Here is a 24846-nt window from a genome sequence, read left to right on the forward strand (position 1 = left end):
CCAGAACTTCTTTGTAAGAACGAGCAGAAGATACTTGGACTTTTCTCCATCGAAATGGGGAGAGTTCGAAAAACATCCTTCTCCACTGCGCGGTTAGTCATCACACGCGACCAATTGGCCGCTTCAATTCGTCAACATTTCCCCGCCGTCTCTTAATCCTACCAGCTTCTCGAACCTACCCTATGTTAGTTTTGTCTCTGCTGCACAGGATAGGTGGGTAAATGCCGGCCTACCTTACCTAGGTAACCAGAGCTAGACTCATCAGCAGCACAATATCACAATTGACCATCGAACCAATGAATCATCTCGAGGTCCCCGTCTTCTCACCCTCCTCGGCCCGGCAGGTCGCGGCTCTTGGTGTCAACCGGATCGAGCTCAACGCGGCTGGGTCGTATGGCGAAGGCGGCCTCACGCCGTCGCTAGCCGAGCTCTCCGAGCTTCTGTCGTCGACTGCCGCCGCCCCCGCCAGCCAAAGCCAGCGCGTGCCCGTCCGCGTCATGATCCGGCCCCGGGGGCCCCCACCTGCCCCATCTGCCGACTTCATTTATAACCCCCAGGAGCTAAAGGCCGGGATGCGGGATGCCATCGTCGCCTTCAAGGAATCCAACCTGATGCACGCTGAGCTGGGAGACGGATTCGTCTTTGGGATCCTGAAGCAGCAGGCGTCAGCATCAGACGAGGTTGTCGTCGACGTGGACCGCAACCGAGAGCTCGTGCGTCTCGCCCAACCCTATACCTGCGTGTTCCACCGCGCCTTTGACGACGTCGTGGGCTCCACCGACAGGCAAGAGGCGTCGCTAGGTCAGGCGCTTGAAGACGTGGTCGCGTGCGGCTTCGGCGGCATCCTCACCTCCGGCGGCCCAGGCAACGCGCCCGACAACGTCGAGACGCTGCGGCACATCGTCTGCCTGGCAAGCGCCAGGAACATCGAGATCATCGCCGGCGGCGGCGTCCGCGCTCGGAACGCTCAAAGCATCATCCGAGAGGCGCTCAGGGCACAGGGTCCAAATGACTGCGGCGACGACAAGGGCGCGCGCTGGCTGCATTCTTCATGTCTGACCTCGAGCGCGGTGGGAGACGTCGGCGATCGAGAGATTGACAAGTCTGAGGTGACGAGTCTGTTGCAAGTGCTGAGACACGGCTGAGGCCATGCGTATATGCCTGCCTTCTAAATACACACCTACCTGTCACTATGTGCATTCAAGTGATTTGTCGATATATCACAGCAGCAGCTCGTCTGCATCCCTATTGAATATCTTGCATTTTCCCCTGTCTTGCTTTGATTCGCTCAAGAGTATATTTTTCACCAGACGGTGCTAGAGCCTCCTCCAAGTGAGTCCCAACGCTGCCAAGCAATCGCTGAAAACACCAACTCGCATGTTTCGAGATGCGCCATGGCTACGGATCCATAGTTCGCACTCGCCCCGGCCCGGACGCCTAGTCCCAGCGAACTGATCACAGCAAGACGGACGCTAAGCTATAGTCTAGACTCGTCCTGTGTCATTGAACACCACCCACTCGGCGTGGACGGAGGGGGAAGCGTCTTGGTTAGGTAGGGTACTAGTGACTTCCCGCACGTAGGTAAGAGAAATGGGTGAAATCGCCAGGCCGTTATCACGGCTTTCACAGTTAGACATTGCGGAAAGAAGCGAAACGGGCGATCCGTTGACGATTGACTTTGTGCACAACACGAGGCTTGGAAATGTATTCGCCGGCTCCGCAACCCACCAAAAGATACGCGAAACGTGGCGGCCAGTTTTTGGGATCAGCAAAACGATGCGGCACCTGTCACGATACGCCTCATCTCGGCGTCGTAATGACATCAGCCGCAACATGTTGGCAAGCATGAACTATGACATGTTCAGCTGTGATGTTGTCGTTCGCTACCAAAGCCAAGACAGCATGGCATGTCAACAGTGCATGACCATGGCCAAAGGAGCCCGTCGATCGTTTCGCGGGTGGCCATGACTCCTCACATGACCCTTGGCATGCTTGATCCCGACTGTCAGAAACTACCAAGACGTCATTCATAAACTCCATTCCAACCATCATGCCATCGTGACGTTTACTACCAGGGGCGAGGAAATGTGAAAGATGTTTGCAATACTGCGTGGGTGGAGTGATAATTAGATGCCTTAGCTACCTAGGTAGGTTACTATTGACCTTCATATCTGTTATAGCTGTCCAAGGCAAGGTGAATCGAATCCCCACCGTGATGTCCAAGGCATTATCACATATCAAGCATCAATTCTAAACTTAGTCTGACAGGTGTCATCTGTTGCATTACTTATATTTGGGTATCAAAAGCGCACCGTATGTAGAGGACAAATACAAAGTAATAGGCAAGGTCAAGGCTAGCTTCCATCCTCAGCCTCATCCTATAATAGATTTGTGTGCCATAGCCACCACTCTGCTTCCCCCATCCAGCTCGGCTGCAGAAATAATCAGGAACCCCTGCCAGTCCCATGTTTCAGCCACGAGCATCAACCACGTCATAGATTCCCCTTTCAGAAATCCATCATTCTTAGCTTCCATTTCTTAGGAAACTTTATACAGGAACCAAATGTTTGTCTGTAGCTAGCCAAAGACTGGGTTCCGCTGTAACCCAAGACTCTTGCGCAAGCCTTATCGCCGACGAACTACTCCAGAATAGACTTAAAACATAAAAAGACGCAAAGAAATTAACAACTCCTGGCGCACCAGATCCCTGTGTAAGGCCTGGCTGCGCATGCAGAAATGGGAACTGGGGGCTTGCTTCCGAATGATGTATATATAGTAGCAATAAGGAAAATAGTAGACAGAAGACAGAATGAATTGATCGACAAAAGAGAAAAGAAAAAAAAAGCAAAGCAGGCGAAAAAAAAAGAACTATGCTAAATAGCAATCAAAAATGCTAAAAAGTGCCTTGCAATCAACGTGTTGATTGGTGGTGATTGCAGATCAGACCAGCCATAATGAGTGACTTGAAGGGGGGTTAGAAGTGAAAATAGACGCGGATAACGCGTAAGAATAAAATGTTAGAATAAATAAAAAGTTGGCGGACTGCAGCAAATTGGCACCAGCTTCAAGGAACAATGCTTGTAATGATTGTATAATGGGTCGGCCGTGAGGATCGTTAAATGAACGTCTTATCGTAAGGACTCTGTGAGGGTGGGCGGCAGAGTTCTGTATGACAGTGTGGAGCGATGTGTGGGTAGTTTGCAATGTCATTTGCCCGAGATCAAGGCTTGAACACAGCACTGGTGAGGAAGATTTCCCCTTCGGCTGCGGGAAGGGGCGTAAGTTTTGGCGCAATTGAGGACCTCCGCGACTTGAGCGTGGCGGCGCTTGGGCGGACAGGTGACGAGGTCTTGATGCTTGAAATGCTGTTGTCCGACGACTTCTTGGACAAGCTATTAAGCATTTCGTGGCTGCGGGCACGGTGCACGTTACGGAGCTCATCCTCGGACAGATTTTCATCAGGTGTCTCCTGCTTTTCAGCTGGTGAGCCATCGCTGGTGCTCATCTTTGTGAACTCGTTCTCAACGTCTGCCAATAGTGCATAGACATCATCCCCGGCATACACGCGAATGCTCTCAACAGCACGGCGGTGTGCCTCAACCTCCTCGGCGGTAGCAGTCTCCTCGCCAAGTGGCTGTTCCATGATGGTAGAGGGCACAAAGCGCTTCGGCGAAGGAGATTGCTGGGCCGAAGTGATGTAGATTTGCTGTCGCGTTGGACTCCTCGGAGGGGTCGATATGTTACCCGCGCCGTTGTTTGCGAGGTAGTGAGGCGATCTGATTCCAATTGCCATTTGCAAGCTCTCGCTGACACCATGCACACTGCCGGGGCTTAGGGGCATCGTGGCGGCGGCGGCAACGTGCTCAAGCAGCTTTTGCCGCACTCGAGTGCGCCTGTTCTCGGCCTGCTCAAGTTTGCCAACCCAATCGTCGATCGAGTTGTCGAGCTCGGCAAGCGCTTCCTCCTGCTTGAGCATCGAGTCATGGCTAAACTTGGCAAAGCGAGGCGATCTCAGATACTGGCAGATTCGTGCATGCAGGTTGCGTCTTCCAGCTCGAAGAGAGTTGTAAGTGCGACGGAGATACTCGGTGCGCTCGTCCAATTGGCGTAGTTCCTGTATATGGTTACTCGTTAATCAGGTTTTCCCGCGTCAAATTAAGATTTGGATCGACACGGATTGACCACTATGACTTACCCTGGACAGAGCCTCAACGTCCTCCTTCCTAAGGACCTCGAATCGTGCAGCTTGCTGCAACGCCTGTTTCTGAAGTGCAACTGCCTCGTTGTGTGGCAGGGTGTTGGGCGCTTCTACTGACTTCCAGCCTTGAGGCAGGTTCTCAAATGCCCGCCTGTCAGCACTCCTGCTCCTCTTGGAGATAGATCGGCCCACGACAATACCCCCGGGTACTATGTCGCATCTCTTGCGTGGACGACCCCGCTCCATGATGCTGCCTGACGATTCCGATTGGTTCCTCTTGTGTCCATTGGCATTATGATAAACAGGAGGTCGAGTCTCGGCGGCGAAGGCAACAGGTGTCGAGCTAGTAGTCGAGGAGGCGCCTTTGGGAGTGGCGCTCATGTCGAGGAATGACGTTGTTTCTTTGAGCTCAGTCAGAGGCGTCATCGTAGTTGAGCTCTCCCATGGCTTCGGCGAGGCTCGATATTCGATGGGGGCCGTCACAGGAGTCGGCAGTGTCGAGTTCGTGTGGACGGTCGATGCTGATCTCGGGGTTGTCAAACTTGATGACAGGGGGGTGTATGGCGTGCGCATCACCGGAGACTCGTCCGTTCTAGCTGATCGAGGGGCGGTGCCTGACTCGATCGGGGTGCTGCCAGCTCGGGAGCGATTCAGGGACCTCTGGCGGTTGAGTCTTGGTACAGGGACACCTTGAGTGGGAATGACTAGCGGTGCCAGGCTTTTTGGCGATAGTGGCGATCGGCTCTTGGGGTTGTTGGCTGGGCTTCCAGACTCGCTGCTACTGCCGATCTCGATGACTTCCTCAACAAGAGACGGCGTAGGGATCATAACTTCTGCGAGGTGATGGTGCTTCCAGTTGTGTCCAGGAGCGCTGATGGACCTCTCGTGTAGGGGTGGGCGGCCGGGAATCGTTGCTGTTATGCAAAGAGCTCATTAGTTCTGCCCAGCAACAAACCTTGGCGGACAAGGGAGTTTATATAAGTCGCAGATGGGAACCTACGAGAATCCATGGGAACCTCCTGCACTGTGGTCATGGGGCCGAGCTCTGGTACGCTGACTTTGCGCCGGCGGTTCAGGTTGTGCTCTTTGATCCTTAGCCTCAGTCCGCTTCCAGGCGGTGACTTATCAGACTTTTCGCTGTTGGTGGTCTGGTTCATGGCGAGGGCGAAGGCCTGCTCCGGGTCAAGGCCCTTCCCTGGGGCAGCTTGCGGCTGCTCCTTCCGGGGGAAAAGCTGATATTTGCGTTCTGGCTGGTACATTCTCCAGACGTATGCCTTGTCAGGCTTCTCTAACGGCTTTGGAGCGGGTAGTAGTTTGTTAGAAGCTAATTTTGGCGTAACCCAGAGGAGATGGACAGAGCAAGTTTGAATGCTCGCAGCTAGACCTACAATTTCAGATCGGGATACCGGAGAGCCAGGCATTATGGCAGACTGGCTTTGGCTAAAATGGTCCTGATCCGCCTCCAACATGCAGTTGACTATATGAGCCATTGATTCCGTTCGACTGTGCGTTCGATCCTGCTGCTAGGGGCGGCACAGGAATACACGGCAGTGAATCTGAAGAGGGAGTGGCCGGCAAGAATGAAGATAGGTGTATAAGTATTGTATGACCGGTAGAAAGACAGGAAGAGAAGCGAATAAAACAAAGCCTCTTGCTGAACGGGTTTGGCTGTGCCGTTGTGGAAGAGGCGCCCCTGTCAAGCAGGTTTGTATGAATGTATGGGTGTGTGTATCTTTGTGGTATCCTTCGCCGGAAGATGGGATGGACGGATGACCTCAAGTGCGTGCTGGCCAGAGCGTGTCGAAGGGAATTGGAAGAGGGTAGGATGGGATGAGATGCCTCTGAAGTTTATGTCTCGTCCCGTGTCTGCTTTCTACCCTTTCGTCACTCGTGCACCGGCATCCGAGACTGATAATGGAAAGTTGCTATGGTGCGTCCGAGGACTGGCACTTTTTTAATGAGGGTGGTTTTCACTCGCACGCAGATGCGGCAAGACTGTTCTGCAATGACATGAGATGGGCAATGCAGGCAGTTTTATTTACCATGGATGCCCATCCACATTTCTCTCGAAAATAAAAAAAATAATAAAAAAAGGGACAGACACATAAAAAAAAAACTGAGGGAATGCGAGTCCGTGTACCATAACCTGGGGCCCTGTCTCGGGTGGCACCCATGGAGCCAGGCACGCAGAAGAAGGTGAAGAATCAATAACGTCGTAGTGTGCTAGGAGACAGGACAGGGGTGGCTCCAGCTTGCATGCAACGGGGGTTGGCGTGGGTGGGTGTTTGCTTGCTGGGGGAGTGGGTAACAGAAAGAATAGGTTCTCCCAGCTTACTGGAGTACAGTATAACCTTTTTACTTGACAGAACTTGACCCGTGGAAACTCATGCAGGTGCAGCAAAAAAGCTGGGTCTGGGTCGCTCTGGCACAAACCCCACCAAAAAAAAGCCCACCTGTATCTTCCCAGCAAGCCAGGTACATGAACGAGGGAAGGAGTAGCTAACGAAACAGTGTGTGTCAAAGTGTGGACATGTAGAGTTGTATTTGGAAGTCTTGTTACGCACGGAGTGTCGATGTTCGGAAGAAACGGGATTGTGTTTGTAGGAGCCTCTAACTTCTCCTGAAGGGGTATTTACAATTCTGGCTATCTCGAACTAATCCCGAGGGAGAGGCACACGTGGCTGACACTTGAGTATGTATACATAGATAGAAAGGCGAGAACGTCGACGTCACGAGTAAGTCTGGATCTGGGTGGACCAGCATTGACAAAAGAAAACGCTAGCCATAACAAGAATTATGGCCTCTGCTGTCTCGGAAACATTAGCACAGTGAGAGGAAGGTGGTTGGCCGAACCATGGTGCGAAAGGTCGACATGTAGAAACATATTCCGTCAACGGTCTAGTCCAGGTAGACTTGCAGGGGGGAAGGAGGAGGGCTCGACATACTGTGATTTAAAAATTTAAAAATAAAATAAAAAAATAAAATAAAAAAAAGACAAAAAAGAGTGAAAAAGACAAGAGCATGCTGAAACCCGCTTATTCCCTGCCCCTGTAGCCATCCCAGAAACAACCCTTCACAGTGCAACGTCGAAGCTGCCACCCCAACGAACAGGGGCTGTTTTGAGCATGGTGGGAAAGCGCCCCGCCGCAACAGGGGTTAGAGGAGGGGACCCCTCCACGAGCCTTGGGCGCGGGCCGGGTGTCCTTGTCAATAGTAGAAACTCGGTTATGGCCTATAGGCATCCGCCCCTGTCCGTTAAAGTCCTGCCAGTTCAATCGGCACCACTCGGACAAAATCCGTCACGTTTTTTCTCTCTTATTTCTGTTGCTCACTAGCCCCCTTTCAGGATTAGTGACGACGAAGGTGCATTAGCTCCGTCTTGCCAAGCGGGGAGCTTTCAGTATACATAGTAGGTTTCTTTTTACCTTGAATAGCCTTTCAGTTCGATGGTACAAGCCCTGGCGCGGAAGAGAAAATCGAAGGCTTCTTGGGAATTGAACGGATGAAGTGATTGAATGGACCAAGTCGGATGACTGACTGGTGCGAGGATCATGTCTGTTGGTCCGCCTCGTTATGACCAGCTATCGGTCCCATAAAGTCCAGCCGTATGATCGGCCAACTGATAGCTTAACCATCATATCGGCGACGGTGCGGGAGAACCGGCGAAATGGTTCAAAATCTGCGGCGAGCCCTCCGCCGACACAAGACGCTCTGTAGAAAACACAGTACTAAACCTTCTGTGGAATTCAAGGCGAAAGAAAAAATTATTTATCCGTGGCGTTGCAGAAGTCGATGTTCATTCGGTGGCTCGGCCGCGCCACATGAGTTTAGTACAAAATTCCAACCTGCTCAGGCTACATACGGATTTCCAGGTTACAAAAAGTCGACCGCGCCGCACTGTCGCGATTTGAATCTGCAACAAACCAATCTATCTTGAACGTTATTTACGCAGGCCTCTGTAAGGTCGATCGTGGTGGTGTCGAGGTGGCCCAGACAGGAAGGTAGATGGATGGGCTTGGCCAAACTCAGGGGAATGGCTCCCCCTTCTCACTGCAGGAAAGACGCCACCGACGTCCAGGTTGCAGATGAAATGGCAAAGCTGTGTGGTTCCAATATCATTCTCTCTACCTTTCATTGGACTCTTTCATTCTGCACATGACCCAAACCACACAAGTCAATGCGAAGATGCATTATCTTTTAACGGTGGAAGGGGGGAGGCATAAACAAAATCGGAAATGCGGCGAGGAGCAAACACGGGTATCCCGCCTTTCTCCTTGAATACAAGCTTTATGTTTCGAGAGTAGATAGAAACAAAAAAAAACCCCCCCCAAAAAAATGACGAAAATAAAAAATATACCACAAGTATACCAAGATACCTAGGTAATAATGGATCGCGTGCATAAAGCAAGCTGCACGCATTTTCTCTGCCATGTTTATCCTGGTGCGGGGAAGAGATATACATGCATATCTTTAGGCCCAAACTCAAAGCTAACCTTTTATGGGCCATCCGAAAACTGACACGATCAAGTACTTGCATTGCCGCCTGCTACAACAGATTGATGCAGGTACTGTACCCAGAGGTAAATCACAGTCGAAAGGGGAAAAAAGAGAAATAGACCAAGCCACCATCGAGATGAATATAGCCACTCGATCCCTCTTTTTCCTCAATCCGAGACGGCCTGGTTATGTCAATGCACTCGCAGGCCTGCATGCTTGCTACTCTGCTTTTACCCAACCGCAGAGAAACAAGGATTGAAACGAATAAAAATGGAAATACAAAGTTGGCACACATCGTACGGTCCAGGAAATGGGCTGCTTGCTTCACCTCCAGATCTGTCTGCCAGGTACCCCAATTACTGTATTTTGGACTACCGGTATGTAGGCCTAGTTTAACTACCTTTACCTAGCCATCACAGACCGAGGTTTTCCCCTGGTACTTTCGGCTAGCTTGCCTTATCAGCCTCAGCTCCACGACTAAAAAAAGCAACACCGGGTGCTGTTAGCTCTGGTTCTAGCTTCATATTGGCCTGTCACTTCTTTTTTGTTTTCTTTGCCTTTCTTTTGTACAACCATGATGTCTGTGTGTGCGTGTGCCATTGGACCGCCAGGCAGTACTAATGCCAAAGTTCTAGTTCTACTAGCAAAAAAGTAACTAACGCCATTGCCAGGATCATGCCCGCACGGACCGCCAAGGCCCAGCTGAACTAAGGAGCTAAGGTAGGTGTATCCGTAAGGTACAGCAGGTACAGTACCGAACAGTAGACAGATGCTTCAGCCTGATAGACAACAGGAACAATTGAGTTGACAAAAGAGTTGACAAACCAATCGGCAGCCTAGTGCTAGCGGATCGCAAGCATTTTCCCAAATTGTATTAGCATACAAGGGTAACTTGCTACCCAAGTTAGTTGGTACTTGGCAATAGCACGAGATGGTGTTTTTTTGTTTTTGTATTTTTTTGTTATGTCATTGCTTCGTGTTGCCAACGTTGACTGCTACTCTACCTGACAAGCCTGTGTACATAGAAGCGCGCAATCACCAAAAAAAGCAAGCAAAGTCCAGGTGAGGGAGAACCGGCCTGAAAGCTCCGAGCACGTCTCATTTCCATGTTCAGATAACCACCAGCGTTTGACTTTACGGATGGGTTCATCGCTGCTTTTGTCTGTGTGAATGCCACTGTCAAGCTTTATTTTTAATATGCTTGCGCATCAGGCATCTGCGACTCTGCGGGATGCCGCCTCTGACTCGAGGCGCGGAAGCTTTTGCGGCATGTGTGCCGCAAATTCGAGGTGAGGACAAAGAGGGTCATGAGGGGTCACGAGGCACGTTATTTCAAAATCCGGGGGGTCTGAGCGTCCGTGTATACTGCAAAGTGTACTATTGTATTCCCTCCCGTTGGGAAAGTGCCGGTAGACCAAAATAGACAAAGAGAAATGAGATTGACAGAGACGGAAATAGAAATGAAGATACGAATGAAACATGGCAGGGCGAGCAAGTATCGCAATGTTCGACGTACTGGTCCCGTTTGCATCATCTTCAGCTGGGTGGGGAAATTGATGATCACGTCGCAGGCACCAACAAGATCAAGGACAGATAGACCCCACGAGCTGGCTGGATAAGGCACTTCGATTCATACTTGGTACTGCAAATTCAGAGCTGCTGAAGGTTGGCCAGGGTTCAACCCAGCAGCTCACCTGTCATGAACGCTGCTGAACCTACCAACACACAAGACGTTAATCCTCATTACAATATAGAGCAATTACTACAGTACACGTTCAAAACCTTGATCTTTAAAAATTTACCGTTTGGGCCCCTTTTTAACCAATGTGATCGACCGCCACCTCTGCCGTTTTGTCCGGCCTCAATGCGTCGTGGCATACAGTTGGCGGCCCTCAGGCTTTTACGGTACTGCAAATCTTTAATTTCCTATACCATACATGTACAGTACTGTACTGTACTGTATATAGCGGAATTTTTCTCGGGACAGGGTGGGGGTAGTTGAATGGAAGAGGAGTGCTCGTCGAAAACTTTGGGTGTGCATGAACTCTGCATGAACTACCTACCACCTACTTTGACCACCGAGGGACAATTGCTACCCCTGGTCGAGAACTCTTCCCCCAATCCGACTCTGGACCTTTTTGTTCCTTTTGGGACTGGCCTCGCATGAATGATCACAGCCAGGATGTAAGTCAGTCATCGCCTCTTGCCGACGTCAACGTGGCAAAGATTCATGCGATCTCTCACGATACGAAAAAAAAAAAAAAAAAGAGCCGACTGGGGAAATCCCCATGGAATAGCCGGGAGGGTTTATGCCAACAGAGAACGCAGTAGGACGTAATCTTAACATCGGAAGCCAATTTTATCATTGCTGTCTCAGGTGAGAGTGACAAGAGAAGAAAGAAGGGTAATGCCTATTCAAGTCCCTGTCTTCCCCCTCTCACACTCATTATAATTAATGTTGTCTTCTCTTTAATCCTTACTTTGCAGGGAGAAACCGTTGAAGATTTGCTTTACCGACCCGAATCATCAAAAACAGGTTAGCTATCTTACCTTCTTGGCTACTGCTGACTTGCGTTTGTGGCGCGGCGGTCACGGGAGGGTTCAACGGGCGAAGAGGAGAGATGACGGATTTATCCGGCCTTGCCGGCTTCAGAAACAACTTATAGTTAGCCTTTTTTTTTTTTTAATCTATTCAATCTTACACGGCAAGCTTCTTGACATGTCCGCCTGCAGGAACAGGAGGTTTGCGGAGGCGCCGAAAGGGTCTCAGCAAAGCCCAAAAATAATGTTCTGATGCAAGTTGCCATGCCATGTGTCCTACATACCTTTACTTTGTACATGTTCACATCGGATAGTTGTTCGGGTACGGACATTTTTGGCTTTGATGAACGGAAGAATACAGACAGACGCACGAGCCCTTTTTTCCCGCACGGCATATTATGTGTGTCTAAAATGCCGCTCTTTTTCTACCACTTTTTCTCTTTCCCCTCCAAAAGGACTGGAAACCAGCTTTACATGGTACCGAAGAGCGCAAACGAAATCATCGCGGGGCATCTGTTCGGATATTGTCGGGCAAGCCGCAAACCAAAACTAACATACAATTTTATTAAAACATCGCCGGTATTACTGCGTATGTACGTACTGTAATTATAGTAAGACAGGTTCGGAACCACAACCCGGACGACGATCACTGCTGTGAGTTAACTGACAGCCGGTCTAGTCCGTAGGAAGGCCTTTTTTTTCTTCTTTTACTCTCTCCTTGGAATTCCAGCTCACTGTAGCCTACTTGCCCCGCTGGCTTCCCACGCGCACGGATACACGATACCTTGGCGAGCGGGGGATCAATAACGGCACACACTGTTCTGGACCTGTTCCAGCCACAGGTTCGACAGTACAGTACAGTACAGTCAACACGTGGTACTATGCAGAAGACAAAGAACAAAAAGCCCCATAGGTTCGTGGCTCCTCAGTTTCTCGGCAAGCCCCTTTCTCGCCATTGTTGGAAATTACTTGTATGGTTGAAAGAAAAGCTGACAAGGACACTTGAGGTTGCGAGCGCACTGACCTCCCTCGCCGGCGTTGTGAACATATTAGGACTAGTCCAGAATGACCGCATACCGGTACTGGGTGGGGGACACGCACACACACACACACACCATGTATTTCTTGACTTCAACCAGAAACAACTTCGGAGGAATTTGGGGAAATAATGGATGGCAATAGAAACAGCCACCACAATATTATTACCAGGGACGCCACACGAAACCTCAAACAAGTTTAACCAGCCTCAGATTGTCCTATGGCGGTCTTTCGGTTATTAGTACGACTGCAGCTTGAAATTCTCATCACCCTTTATCTTGGAGGCTTGATAATCGCAGTGTTACTATGACGGGTAAGAAAAGACCCCACAGGAAGTTTCCGGGATCCGGCACCCCCTGGTTAGGTCCCGGGGTTGTCAGGAACACCGTGACAGTCGGGTAACCAACTGTCAAATAAAATTTCCAGGCATTCCCACAAAAAAGTATGAGGCTACTGCAACAGACCAGGTCGTTGCGCTAATTACTCAGACCTGGGGGTGTTGATGATTACAAAGCCGATTATGAAAGGACTATCACGGTTAGAGGCTCTTCTTTTTTATGTTTTCTTTTGAGCCTTGACTTTGGGGGTTTTGACAGTCCGTTTTTTTTGTGCCCATCACTGCCAATTTCATCCACTCCGGTCCGTGCAAGGCTGGCTGGGAAGCAGAAATGACAAGCCGAACAAGAATGTCGGTCTCCCGCTGCCGCTTCGCCCCGCCGTCGGAAGCGATTGGCACGTCGGCCTTTGTTATCTCTGTCCAGGCAGGCTAGCAGCAATGGCTTTTTGCTAGGATCATCATTCCCAGTTTAAGGTATTGTGGCAGATGTCATGTTCGAAGCGGAGTGTCCCTAGCACCAAAAAAAAAAAACCTGTCTTGACAGGTCGGTGATCTGCATTTCGACCCCCAGAATGTGCTTTTACCGCGTTTTTTTTTTTTTTTTTTTTTTTTTCAACCAAGGGCTTGGCGCAATGTCAACAGGATTCGACGATCATCCAGGCCAAGTGCCGGGCCAACCGCGTTTCCGACATTGTCTCATCTAATCATCGCGACATATTGTTTCGTATACCATAAGTCATACTATGAGTGAATAAATACCTGGCAGGTATTATTGATGTTGTTGAAATTGCTCAAATTGCCACCTAGATAATATTAAACCGTTGAAACCGTTCAACCCGAGCCGTGCCGTTTTCCCCGCAATCACAGACTCGTGTCGGAACAGCCGTCAGACTTGTCTCGGCTAGTCCATCAGTAGGTAGTCTGCATGGTGGCTGGAGCACTCAAGTCTATACCGGTCAGTGTAAGTCCAAGCCTATGCCCCCTCAACTGGGCCGCGTGCAGCTTCGACGATGTCTCGATGGGTTGGGCTGTACCGTACCGGTATTCCACCCCAGAAAACCCAGACCTCAACCGATTGTCAAGACCCTCTTTCTTCCGACAGGCAAGTTGCGACTGGTTCGGGAGCACTGGGGGCGGTGTGGCATTCGCAATAGGACCCTTCTTTTTTTCCCCTCTCTCTTTCCAATGGACATCTCGAGCACGGACTGCCACGGTTGCAATCACGTTGTGATCTACCAGACTTTGATGTGCATAAATGATAACCAGAGAAACACATAGCGGTACAGTACGTACATGCGGTGTGATGATGGCCCGCAAAATGGATACTGGGACTGTCAGTGGGCAGTACCACTATATGTATGTATGTATGTATGTGTGTAGTTAGTTATTACTTGCCTATAGAGGCAGCAGAGTGATTATCACCGGATCCTAGCCCAAGGGGCAGGACTCATGCAAGAAAGCACGGCTGGGAGCCAGGTCCTCCCGCAAAACCCAATCTACCACTGTAGCCACTGCGACAGGAAGTCTTCAAAATTTTGGTTCGGGAACTCGCAAAGTGACGCGATATTCTCCATGTATCACTTGACTATACTTGCTATAATGCCAATTTTTATACCCCAGCGGTACTGTGACAGTAGCAGTTCCTCGCGCAACCAAATTTACGTATTACTACCTACCTACGCAAGCTACTCTACATTTGAGAGCAGTGAGAGAACTGGGACTCAAATAAGTGGTTCTTTTTTTTCACATTTTCCCCTCTTTGAGATATTGTATACTCTAATCCTGCAGCATGGCTATCTTTTTGGTCTGCAAATAGCCGGCAAAGAAGAAAGGTCATAGCGCAGTGAAGGCAAAGAGAAAAAAAAAAGAAAGAAAGAACAGAAAAAGCTGTCGCACTCGCAAGGTTTCCATCAATAAGATAATTGCTTGCGCAAAAAAAGCATCGTAAATGACAAGGTTGTGCTTCACCGAGAAGGCTTGGTGTTTCTTTTTTTACACGTCTTCGCTTCCTTTGACACTTGTTGGTGGTAATCGATCGCTCTCACACTGGCGATGTACTTGTACGTTTGTAGTAAGCCTCCTACAGAGCAGGGCCCGTTTTGGCAACTCTGCTCCCATACACCAACACCAGGCGGAATCCATCACCCCAAACCGGCTGGCCGTACTGTGTGTATTACTCGCCAGCAACCCTTCCTCTTATTCCCAGCAAGCAAGCAAGCAAGCAGCCGCGATCTCCCCGATCCATCCTCAGGGGTCCGAGCCTTAAGACATTCGCCATTATTGACATGGGGGCATGGGTGGGAGGGGCACCAAGGCCCCGTATGTCAAGGACTTGGAAGCACACGCCGGCTGCATGGCAGGGTGGTGCGAAGGGCCTCAATTTTAAACCCCCTTGTCGTCATCCTGCAAAAATGGGGGGAAGAGCTGGGGTGTACCCTTGCTCTGTTGCTGGGAGAAAAAAAAAAAAAAAAAAAAAAAAAGACACACACTAAGAGAAAGAACCCCACTGCCACGCTATGGTGGGAATCCGGACTAGGGATCCGGAGCGGACCTGGCTTCCCTGCCCTTGCCCTTGCCTGGATGTCCATGTCTCTGTTCCTGGTCACGGTTCCAATCCCAGTCCCAGTCTTTGGACAGGTTCGAAACGGAGCTTTTATTTTTTTCTGTGTGTGCTTTTTGCTCCATCTCCATCTCCATCGTCCCTGTCGTCGATGTCGTTATTGCGATTAAATTGCGATTATCATCTTCGCTAACAGAACTCGCCTCAGGTTTGTCTAGATGATTTTTCTTCGCTTAGATCAGTTTTACGGAATTTTCAGATAGTTTCGTCGCTAAAAATGAGTTTAATGGATAAAAGGATGGGCATACGAAGTATTGCGTAAAGCATTGGCTTTTTTTTTTTTTTGAGATATTGTTTTCTCCTTTTCCTACCGATACAGATACATGCCTGCTCCTCCCTTATCCGACCCATGACATGACAATTTTCCACCTTTGGTGCAGGGTAGTAAGTAAGTCCCCATAAACTCGGGTCGACCGTTAGATGTATAGATCCTGGTAAATCTATCACGTACCCGAAAGCCAATCTCCCCTGACAGGTTCAGCTTAGGTCATCAGCACAAAACGTGACTGACAAGCGGAAAAAGAAAAGAAGAGAAAAAAGGCGACGGGCGGGAGTCTGAGCGTGTGAGGGGGAGGGAACTGCTACTGTGATAATACTTACCTACGCAAGGTATTTTGGTTTGATTTGGGTGGGCGTCAAAGGTAAGGTAGACCCAGGTTGGTGTGATAGTCCAGTCCTATTTCCTATACTTTGCTGCTGTATAGGTAGGTACCATAGTAATATAGGTGCGGGGTCGAAACAACGTTTCAGCATGCCAGATTTGGTTCGGTCCAACCTTTTTGAACCAATCGGTGTGCAGCGCTTCGAGACAGCTACACCTACACACCTGCCATTACAGTATTGTAGAAGCTGTTATGATAAGAAATTGCTGCCTCAACATGAAGGGGTTCACTGACAATGTGATGGGAAATCAGTATGCTTGTGAATAGTTGATTCGGTCGTCTTTTTTTTTTGGTTAAAATTACGAGTTCTCAACTGAAATGATTATGCTCCAAGCGAGGTATGAAAATTGGATATTTATTAAGGATCCCAGTGCAACTGCGCTTTGGCGATCGGTTGTCAGGCACCTTGAGGCTGGTCAGAGCTTCTGAGCAGGCAAGCATCGGTTGGCAAGTTGGGTCTTGGATAACACCCTCACGGCTAGGCGGACGCGAAATGCCAAGCCTTAACCCTAATACCGCTAACTCAACTAAGCTCTTTTCCTCGACAATCATACCTATCCACGTACAGTACGTACAATCGATGTACATTAATTAATTGTACGCCTTAATTACACCCTTGCCATGTGCAGAGACCCGACGTTTGTTCGTGGTCAGTTCAAATGGTGCATCACTTATGGAGGTGGTCTGGTCTACTGTAGGATCGCCCGACCCGTTCGTTATCCGCACACAATCAATCAATTCAGAAGCTGAAGCCCACAAGGTCTCAACTCCCGTCCACTATGGATGCTTCGTTGGGGTTCAATATTTGGGATGGACGGGATCGCACGCACCCATCATCAGACGACGAGAACTGGGGGTGCGCATTTGTTCTCGAAGGGCAATCCCCGTCTCGGTTGCCGTTCGCTTCCAACTTTTATTTGTTATTATCACCACCACCATGTACGGACTACCGGTTCTGTCTCCTGAGACTTGGGAGGTTCAATCCACTGTACCATGGCCAAACCGGCCCCCAATTTCCTTTTTGTCAGCATGGCTCTTTTCGCTTCATCGTCGCTTCATTGTCGCTTGAGCGGGCTTCCATTGCCCTACCTTGGTCCTCGGGAAAGAGCTTCTAGAAATCCGGAAATACAGACGTCAATTTTTCACGATGTCTTAGAAATCAATATTTCGTAACTCTCGGATTGTACTCCGCAGCCGAGATGGAAATGTTGATTTACGAAGCAGCGGGGTGAACATTTCCGCTTGCTCCAAGTCGTGCCCGCCCCAGAGACTGACTCGACGTTATTTTCTTCTCGACGAATTACTTTCCCAACTTCTCCAGCACGGGCCCTCTTTCGACGCGTTCACTAACAAGTAGAAGTAAACATCTTGTTTCGTCGCGTGCATATCTACTACCAGGCCCTCTTTTCTTGAGCCTGCCCTTCACCCTTCTCATATACATAGCACCAAAGCGCACCAATTCACCAATAAAGCAAAAACGTAAGAAGTAAACAAAGTTCTTTGTAAACAACAAGGTCGACGACTCGCAAGAAACAAACCAGGGCTAGGGCTCTCTTGTTAATGTATCGAAAGGGTCTGGATTTGGCCATCCCACACTCTGCCACAAACCCCCCGACCCGGGGGCGATAATAGCCCACCGTGGGAGGACGACGACGTTCTGCGTCGAAACCGCCCAAGTAAAACCCACGTGTGCAACCCCCCCTCCGGCAGAGGCAGCAACACGTGGTGGTCTGCCGGTGCACCCGCCGTATTATCTGTAGTAGTGTTGTTTTTCTCTTCGCTTCACGCAACGGATTGATATGGAGCTTTTCATGTCCCAATTCCCCACATAATTCTTGTCTGGGCTCCAGCGACGTGCGTCTGCTTGATATTCCTCTCTGGTGTCTGGCTTTCTGCCTCTCTCACTGGGACCTCATAATTTGAAGCTGACTGTGGGGAGAGGGAGTGGGCTGGCTGAATCCTAAAAACCATCAGGTGCTTGCTTTCTGCATAACTATAATAGAAGTGATCGCCATTGCTTGGTTTAGCCTTGGACCTTCAAGGTATCCTGCATGAAATGGGGATATCTTAAATCTCATGGCTCGACGAGCATACTGCCTGCTCCGTCACCAGCTGCTTTTGCGAGTAACAGGTCTCGCGCAGAAAGTGTCTCCACAATCTACTCGTACTACGCCCGAGTAAAAACGTGGTGCTGTGATGCCCGCCGGCTTCCTTGGTGTTCAGACATTGTCCAGACAGACCCTCAACGCGGGGTGGGTTTTCCCTACCCGCTTTCGAGCAGCGAGCATAGCGCGGAGATATGCTGGTCTGCAGAGATGTGGCAATTTGCTCAAGGCCAAGCTTGGTATATTCGACGAAAGTAAGGGCCAAGGTTATTCCCTTTTTTTCTTGTTCACTCGCATGCTTGTAAGTATAACCAGTCGTAGTAATACCCCGCCGGTATGGAGGCCTTGATTGGACCATGGAGTTTTGAGGGTAACAGTGCGCCTGGCTGCGCTTTGACTTGGGCACGAACATCAACCAACACTGTAGGATGGCGGCATATGCACTCTACCTGATATATATTCCCGTGGTATGTATGCATGATAGACCACTAAGCGCCACAATCGATGGACCACCGGTCTGGCTCGCGGGGCTGGATCAGGTCTAGGTCTAGGTCTAGTATCATTGATGGAGTTGAGACCATATAGTACCAGTTGGTGATGTTTCGTGGCGAAGTAAGAACACATGCTACTAACTGTTGAATCAAAAACCTTGTTTGTGATAACCATCATTACAAAGTGATATTCGCAAACTTCCATCCCGTAATTACTTGAATTGGTTCTGAAGAATGGGTCGTACGTCTATTGTTGAGAAGGCACCGGGTGTTTGCCGCCAACACTCCATTCGCAGACGGTAATATAGAAGGCAAAATCTTGGAATGACAGAAACCCTGGAGGGTGTGGGTAAGTAAGAGGCTGTGACAGACTTGTCATCGTAGCGTCGTCGTTTATTTACGACATACCCATTGAAGCCGGGTCCTTTCTTAGAGAGCACGCCAAACCTCTCCTTTGCCATGCCATACTAGACGTCTTGCAGACCTGATACAGTTGACAGGAAGAGGCTATGGAGGACTAGAATTCCCGGCAGGATGGGTTGATGCATACCTAGAATTGGCAAGAATATCCTAAACGCCAACAAATATAAAACACAGTATTGATACAATATACGACTAGTGTCTTCCAATAGCGAGGTCCCAACCAGTTATCATTTCAACCCACCAAAACAAAGCCCGGGAACACATTAGAGGAAATACTAGCCGCGATATGCAATGCTGGTCTGACCTCCTAACTGCATGATTCCCTTGCCCCGCACGCAAGTCCGCGAAGAGATGGATACGAAACCGACCCAGAGAGAAAAGAGGGTGTGTGTTTTGCCCTCAACCTCTGCTTGGTCTGCTGGGTGTGGCCAATACGAGCTTGAACAGGCGGGAGGCATAGGGGATTCACTGGACTGAATACACTAGATCTGCCTCCGTAAGCCATGACAGAGCATAAAAACTCAGGGATTGAGAGGGAACGGGAATCATTCCGGGTAGTGTAAAAGTCTCAACTAGATAGACAAATGCGGGGGAACCAGAGAGGGGGGCCGCGAATTGTTTTGTTTATTCGTCTGATCATTGAGCCAACCGCAAAGAGCACGCCACGGTGGTACAAGATTATGTAGGTGGCACTGGCAGGGGGAAAAAGCGGATGAAAAAGCAAAAAGAAAACAAAGAAACAAAAATATCAGACGGAAACAGGCAAGAACAGAAAAAAATTGGCATGAAGAGCCCTGTCTGTAGTACAGGGCAATTTTCGTCCCATCAATCATGTGCCTGTCGTACTGGTCGGCAGTCGAACTCCGGACGTTAGAAAATGCCAACGCAAACGGGGGTCCTTGTTCGCAGCCACAGTTTCAGTGTGCGCAAGGGCATCCCGCTCTCTCTAAAGTTGCCGGTTCTCGACGGCTTTTGTCTGCCCTGGAAGTGCCAAATCCTTCTCTTTAGTGCATAGGCGGGCCGGGAACGCCTTCCGTGCTGTGTGACAGGTTGTTTAATCTGGGTTGAAACAAACTCCAAAAAGGTAAGCTTGGGAGCGGTGGTTTATCTCGTTGTGGTTAAGGTAGCCTAGCTTTCGTACCTAGCAAAGCTGCCAGGTATTCGGGAGCTTAATAGAGTGAAAAACAGGGCCAGCAACGTATATCAATGCTTGTTCGAGCCGACGGATGAGCAATAAAAGACAGACCTGACTTGTATACACAGAGATAAACCTATTTATTGGTCGAGAGAAAACATACCCTGGTTTGACATCAAGGAAGTTGTACATTCAAGTGGTACAAAGTAGAAGCATCAAAGTAAGGTATAGGGTAGGGTAGGTAAAGGAGCCAGTATAGCCAGTATTGAACCCTGGCTACTACGAGGGCCCAGACCGGCCCCCGCCTCAACCCCGCTAACCCGCCGCGAATAGGCTTTGACGAGTACGCTGTCAAGTCACGTGAAATATTTCACAGTGCCAAGCCAACCATTGCCTGTTCAGGAAGACAGCTGTCGAATGACTGGACTTTTTTTTTCCCGCTGTTGCAGCAAAAGATGGGATAGAACTATTAGAGCTAGCTGCTTTGTGTCAGGTCATTTGAGTGCTGTAGCTACGGTAGAAGAACCTAAAATTTGCCCTGAAACTAGCTGTAGCCCTGCCCGAGATACAGTACAAGTTAGAGGTACCTTTGCTACCTGCGTAGGGTAAGGTAAGGTGGAAGAGGCAGATAAGGTACTACTGCAGGTCGGGCTCGACCGATTCGAATCGCCACTCCAACAAAACAACATCGGCCAGTTAGGTAGCTACCTCGTAATGCGGGGCCTAGCCTTTTCCACCACGAGGGTCCAGGTCAATTGCCGACGATTACTCACTCAGCCAGCCTTTGCTATCACCACGCCACGCCAAAAAACCGTTCGTTTCGTCCAGCTGGTTCGCTTCTTTTACACTCCAAACATGGCCGCCCGCGATCCCAGCACGGCTTCCAACTACGACGCCTGGAAAACCAAGCACACCACGGCCAACCTCCGCATCGACTTTGATGACAAGTGCCTTCGCGGTTCCGTTGTGTTGGAGCTCGAGTCGCGCACCGCCAAGGAGAGCAAGGAGATCGTCCTGGATTCGAGCTACGTCTCGGTTGAGTCCATCAAGCTCAACGACGTGCAGACCAAATGGGAGATCAAGGAACGTAACGGCCCTATGGGGTCTCCGCTCCACATCTCGGTGCCGGAAGGCGCGGATAGCGGGGAGGTGGTCCGGCTCGAGATGGCCGTCAAGACCACGCCGCAGTGCACTGCCCTCCAGTGGCTGACTCCGGCTCAGACTTCTAACAAGAAGGCCCCCTTTATGTTTTCCCAAGCACAGGCTTGCCATGCCCGGTCTCTGTTCCCCTGCCAGGACACTCCGGATGTCAAGTCAACATACAGCTTCAACATCACGTCCCCTCACGTCGTTGTAGCTAGCGGAGTTGCCAATGACGGCGACAAGGCTGAAGCGGACGGTGGTGACAAGGTATACAAGTATGAGCAGAACGTCCCTATTCCCTCGTACCTTTTTGCCCTGGCGTCTGGCGATATTGCCATGGCACCCATAGGTCCACGCTCATCCGTAGCCACGGGACCAGACGAGGTCAAGGAGTGCCAGTGGGAGCTCGAGGAGGACATGGGCAAGTTTATGGATGCAGCCGAGAGGCTCGTGTTTCCGTACAAGTGGGGAGAGTACAACGTTTTGGTGCTGCCGCCCAGTTTCCCCTACGGAGGTCAGTTTTGTCCGACGAAGTTATGAAATCATCATTTGGCCCAGTCGGTATATAGATACTGACATTCTATTCTTGTTGGCTTGCAAAGGCATGGAGAACCCCATCTACACTTTCGCCACTCCTACCATCATCTCAGGTGACAGGCAGAACACCGATGTCATTGCACACGAGCTGAGTCACAGCTGGTCTGGCAACCTCGTGACCAGCTGTAGCTGGGAGCATTATTGGCTTAACGAAGGATGGACTATGTACCTGGAGCGCAGGATTATTGCTGCCGTTCGCGGGCCTGCGTACTTTGATTTCTCGGCTCTCTTGGGCTGGAAGCACCTTGGTAAGGACCGTCCTTTCTCTCTGATTGGCATTGAAGAATTCTACCACTAACACAACTAAAGAGGATGCGATTGAGGAGTTTGGGGCCGACCACAAGTTTACCCAGCTTTGCATCAACCACAAGGGCATTGACCCGGATGATGCCTTCAGCACGGTACCCTACGAGAAAGGCTTCCACATGGTGTACTACCTCGACCGCCTCGTGGGCCGGAAGAACTTTGACAAGTTCATCCCCTATTACTTCACCAAGTGGGCGAACAAGTCATTGGACTCTTACGAGTTCAAGGACACGTTTCTTGAGTTCTTCGACAAGCCCGAATATGCTGATTTGAAGGATAAGATTGCTGGCATCGACTGGGAGGGCCGATTCTACACTCCTGGCCTCCCTCCAAAGCCAGAGTTCGATACCTCGCTCGTCGATGTCTGCTACGCTTTGGCAGACAAGTGGAAGAAGGTAATATATTATCCACCCAATCCTTCCAGATAGGCCTTACATGCAGCGGTAGAAACTGACCATGATGAATTAGGGAGATTACACCCCCTCGAGCAAGGACGTCGATGGCTGGACTGGCAACCAGAAGCTCGTCTTCCTCGGCAGCGTCCAGGACTTTGAGCAACCGCTCTCGGCGGAGCAAGCGAAGCAGCTCGGCAACGCCTACGACCTCATCGAGACCAAGAACGTCGAGCTCAAGACGGCATACTACCTGATTGCCCTGCGCGCCCAGGACTCAACGGCCTATCAGGGGGTTGCCGACCTGCTTGGCCAGGTCGGCCGGATGAAGTTTGTGAGGCCGCTCTTCCGCGCCCTCAACAAGGTCGACCGGCCGTTGGCCCTCACAACGTTTGAGAAGAACAAGGACTTTTACCATCCCATCTGCCGCGCTATGGCCGAGAAGGACCTCGGTCTGTCTGACGATGCAAAGAAGGAATAAGGTCCTTTGACGTCGGTCTGGCGCTTTTTGGCATATATGTTGGCTTCAGTCGCCGTCGACTGTATATAACCTGTCTGAGTGTGTTGACCATTGGCGTCCATATGCCCTAATATGATAAAGCTTAAGCCAGCTTGAAGGAGGTCATTGAAAAAGTGCATCTACCATGTTTCCAGATACTGTGAGCATATTATTGGATGTAGACTTTTCTCACTTGAGAACCCATGTGACAATCAAAGTCCTTGACTGCTGAGAACTGACCAAAAAACCATTGATAATGAGTCAATCCTCAGTCGGCGGTTCAAATCTAAGATCTTGATTCCTAGTGACGTCTAAAATGACTCTCTCATTTTTTTTACAGTGTACAAGGTAGATATACATAGGGAAACGGAAGACCTCCATCTAAACAAGGCAGAGAAGAAACATGAGAGCCGTATACAAGATGACCGCCCAAAGCCATCTAGCCACCGAAATTGCCATTATACCATCCATGTTCGAGAACATCGAAAATGGGACCAATAAACAATGCAGCGCTGATACTACCCAAATCCCGAACAAAAAATCCATACGCAGCTCAAACGGAGTTTGAGTTTGTCGTGCGTTTTGTGCTGGAATAGAGTTGTGCCATCAACATCGCCGCAATTCTTTCCCACCTCCTCTATTGCAATTCGCCCCGGTACAGCATCTCAGTCCTCTTGTACCGATCCGACCTCGCCTTGGCCTTCCTGGGACCCCAGCGGGCCTTGAGCTTGTCGAGCTGTCTCTCCATGCGCTTCTTGTGGTCCGTCATATCCTTGTGGCCAGTGGCGATCATGACATAGGCCTTGGTGCAGTTGAACCTTTTGGCGAGTTTAGTGACGCTGTTCTCGATCGGGTTCTCGTCCCTCAGCCTCCGCATCTCGGCCACATCCTCGGCCGTGAGCTTGTCCTTCTTGGGGCTCATGTTGACGGTCGGCATGTGCTTGGGCTGCACTCTCGAAGCTGTGGTGATGGTCCCGTCGGCAGCCTCCTGGGCTCCCTCGGGGTACTTGATCGTGGCCGAGGACTCAAAGAGCGCGGCCATGTTGGCGCGCCGCCGCGGATCGCTCTGGGGCAGAAACTTGAAGGGCGTGTGATACACCGAGGCCTCGGACGACGGCGGGTTGAAGATGACGACGTCCTCACCCAGTTCGTTACCCGAGGCGTCGGTGTTCCTGCCGAGGAAGGACGGGTGTGGGGGGATGTTGAGGGCGCGCTTGGTCCGGTTCGTCGTGGCTTTTGTTCGTCTCTGCTGCATCGCCGGGGTCGAGCTCGGGAGGGTGGCCAGTGCCGGCCGGCTTAATCGACTGGCAAGGGCTGTCTGGTGGCAAAAGGGGCGAGGGACTGCCGCCGCCGCCCGGAGCAGCAGTCTGGAGTCCATCGTGTGTGTGTGTGTGTGTGTGTGTGTGTGTTATGCTACGGAAAGACTCTGGAAGGCGCGCAGCAAAGGCCTAAGCTTGTACTGGTGCTCGGGGGCCTAGCAAGCGGCCCAGGGTGTTAAAGAGACCTCTTGGTGTGTCGGCTTTTTTATTTTTATTTTGAACGCCTTGTTCCCTCCAGTTAGACGATTGGCGAAACTTTGGACATGCCGGGTCTGGGATGACCTGAATGCGTTGTAGGCTTCGACTGTTGGGTCCAAAGATGGATGTCGCGTGTGGAATAGAGGCTCGAGAAAAATAGGATGCTTGTCAGCAGTGGCCAATCGGAAAGGGGTCGTGCCCCACCCAATCAGCATGGCTCGAACGAGGCACCTACAACAATCACGCTCGCGATCACGTGTGCGAGCTGTGACTTTTCCAGCACTTCTGTTGGTATTTACCTACTTATAAGAGGTGTTAATAATCAGAACATCACATAATCCATCC

The 24846-nt window shown here is 50.3% G+C and overlaps 8 protein-coding genes across 8 annotated transcripts; 3 read left to right on the plus strand and 5 right to left on the minus strand.

Moving 5' to 3' along the window:
• The first annotated feature begins 170 nt into the window (after nucleotides 1-170).
• Nucleotides 171-1494, plus strand: MGG_15111 (CutC family protein). Its single transcript, XM_003712214.1, has one exon. It carries the CDS (start codon nucleotides 297-299, stop codon nucleotides 1143-1145), a length of 849 nt encoding a protein of 282 aa, XP_003712262.1. The 5' UTR covers nucleotides 171-296; the 3' UTR covers nucleotides 1146-1494.
• Nucleotides 1495-2218: 724 nt separating this feature from the next.
• On the minus strand, nucleotides 2219-6300 carry MGG_09484 (uncharacterized protein). Its single transcript, XM_003712215.1, has 4 exons — nucleotides 5587-6300; nucleotides 5199-5493; nucleotides 4196-5112; nucleotides 2219-4114 (listed from the first exon to the last, which is right to left on the minus strand). Exons 1-4 carry the CDS (start codon nucleotides 5686-5688, stop codon nucleotides 3221-3223), a joined length of 2208 nt encoding a protein of 735 aa, XP_003712263.1. The 5' UTR covers nucleotides 5689-6300; the 3' UTR covers nucleotides 2219-3220.
• Nucleotides 6301-10613: 4313 nt separating this feature from the next.
• On the minus strand, nucleotides 10614-11568 carry MGG_16800 (uncharacterized protein; the record flags this gene model as incomplete). The annotated part of the gene is made up of 3 exons (XM_003712216.1): nucleotides 10614-10621; nucleotides 11246-11366; nucleotides 11521-11568. The coding sequence occupies 3 exons, from the start codon at nucleotides 11566-11568 to the stop codon at nucleotides 10614-10616; spliced, it is 177 nt and encodes a 58-aa protein (XP_003712264.1).
• A 2361-nt stretch (nucleotides 11569-13929) lies between these two features.
• On the plus strand, nucleotides 13930-16077 carry MGG_16801 (uncharacterized protein; the record flags this gene model as incomplete). The annotated part of the gene is made up of 8 exons (XM_003712217.1): nucleotides 13930-13971; nucleotides 14400-14443; nucleotides 14684-14930; nucleotides 15093-15248; nucleotides 15368-15379; nucleotides 15612-15619; nucleotides 15841-15872; nucleotides 16070-16077. The coding sequence occupies 8 exons, from the start codon at nucleotides 13930-13932 to the stop codon at nucleotides 16075-16077; spliced, it is 549 nt and encodes a 182-aa protein (XP_003712265.1).
• Nucleotides 16078-17960: 1883 nt separating this feature from the next.
• MGG_16802 (uncharacterized protein) lies at nucleotides 17961-18664 on the minus strand (the record flags this gene model as incomplete). Its single annotated transcript, XM_003712218.1, has 2 exons — nucleotides 17961-18419; nucleotides 18632-18664. The coding sequence occupies 2 exons, from the start codon at nucleotides 18662-18664 to the stop codon at nucleotides 17961-17963; spliced, it is 492 nt and encodes a 163-aa protein (XP_003712266.1).
• A 37-nt stretch (nucleotides 18665-18701) lies between these two features.
• Nucleotides 18702-18950, minus strand: MGG_16803 (uncharacterized protein; the record flags this gene model as incomplete). Its single annotated transcript, XM_003712219.1, has 2 exons — nucleotides 18702-18825; nucleotides 18898-18950. 2 exons carry the CDS (start codon nucleotides 18948-18950, stop codon nucleotides 18702-18704), a joined length of 177 nt encoding a protein of 58 aa, XP_003712267.1.
• A 1554-nt stretch (nucleotides 18951-20504) lies between these two features.
• MGG_09481 (leukotriene A-4 hydrolase) lies at nucleotides 20505-23254 on the plus strand. The gene is made up of 4 exons (XM_003712220.1): nucleotides 20505-21704; nucleotides 21793-22035; nucleotides 22097-22488; nucleotides 22562-23254. Exons 1-4 carry the CDS (start codon nucleotides 20762-20764, stop codon nucleotides 22964-22966), a joined length of 1983 nt encoding a protein of 660 aa, XP_003712268.1. The 5' UTR covers nucleotides 20505-20761; the 3' UTR covers nucleotides 22967-23254.
• A 2-nt stretch (nucleotides 23255-23256) lies between these two features.
• Nucleotides 23257-24651, minus strand: MGG_09480 (uncharacterized protein). Its single transcript, XM_003712221.1, has one exon. It carries the CDS (start codon nucleotides 24360-24362, stop codon nucleotides 23622-23624), a length of 741 nt encoding a protein of 246 aa, XP_003712269.1. The 5' UTR covers nucleotides 24363-24651; the 3' UTR covers nucleotides 23257-23621.
• Between the last annotated feature and the right edge of the window lie 195 nt (nucleotides 24652-24846).

The sequence above is a fragment of the Pyricularia oryzae genome, chromosome 3 (assembly GCF_000002495.2).
Source record: "Pyricularia oryzae 70-15 chromosome 3, whole genome shotgun sequence".
In the NCBI taxonomy this organism is placed as follows: domain Eukaryota; kingdom Fungi; phylum Ascomycota; class Sordariomycetes; order Magnaporthales; family Pyriculariaceae; genus Pyricularia; species Pyricularia oryzae.

Excerpts from the sequence above, each read along its gene's own strand:
- MGG_15111 (XM_003712214.1), top strand. The coding sequence starts at position 297 with ATGAATCATCTCGAGGTCCCCGTCTTCTCACCCTCCTCGGCCCGGCAG.
- MGG_09484 (XM_003712215.1), bottom strand. The coding sequence starts at position 5,688 with ATGGCTCATATAGTCAACTGCATGTTGGAGGCGGATCAGGACCATTTT. Across the intron at positions 5,494-5,586 it reads CGGTATCCCGATCTGAAATT|CCGTTAGAGAAGCCTGACAA; the intron begins GTAGGTCTAGCT and ends CCCGCTCCAAAG. Across the intron at positions 5,113-5,198 it reads GGAGGTTCCCATGGATTCTC|CAACGATTCCCGGCCGCCCA; the intron begins GTAGGTTCCCAT and ends TTTGCATAACAG.
- MGG_09481 (XM_003712220.1), top strand. The coding sequence starts at position 20,762 with ATGCGGGGCCTAGCCTTTTCCACCACGAGGGTCCAGGTCAATTGCCGA. Across the intron at positions 21,705-21,792 it reads GCCCAGTTTCCCCTACGGAG|GCATGGAGAACCCCATCTAC; the intron begins GTCAGTTTTGTC and ends TGGCTTGCAAAG. Across the intron at positions 22,489-22,561 it reads TGGCAGACAAGTGGAAGAAG|GGAGATTACACCCCCTCGAG; the intron begins GTAATATATTAT and ends ATGATGAATTAG.
- MGG_09480 (XM_003712221.1), bottom strand. The coding sequence starts at position 24,362 with ATGGACTCCAGACTGCTGCTCCGGGCGGCGGCGGCAGTCCCTCGCCCC.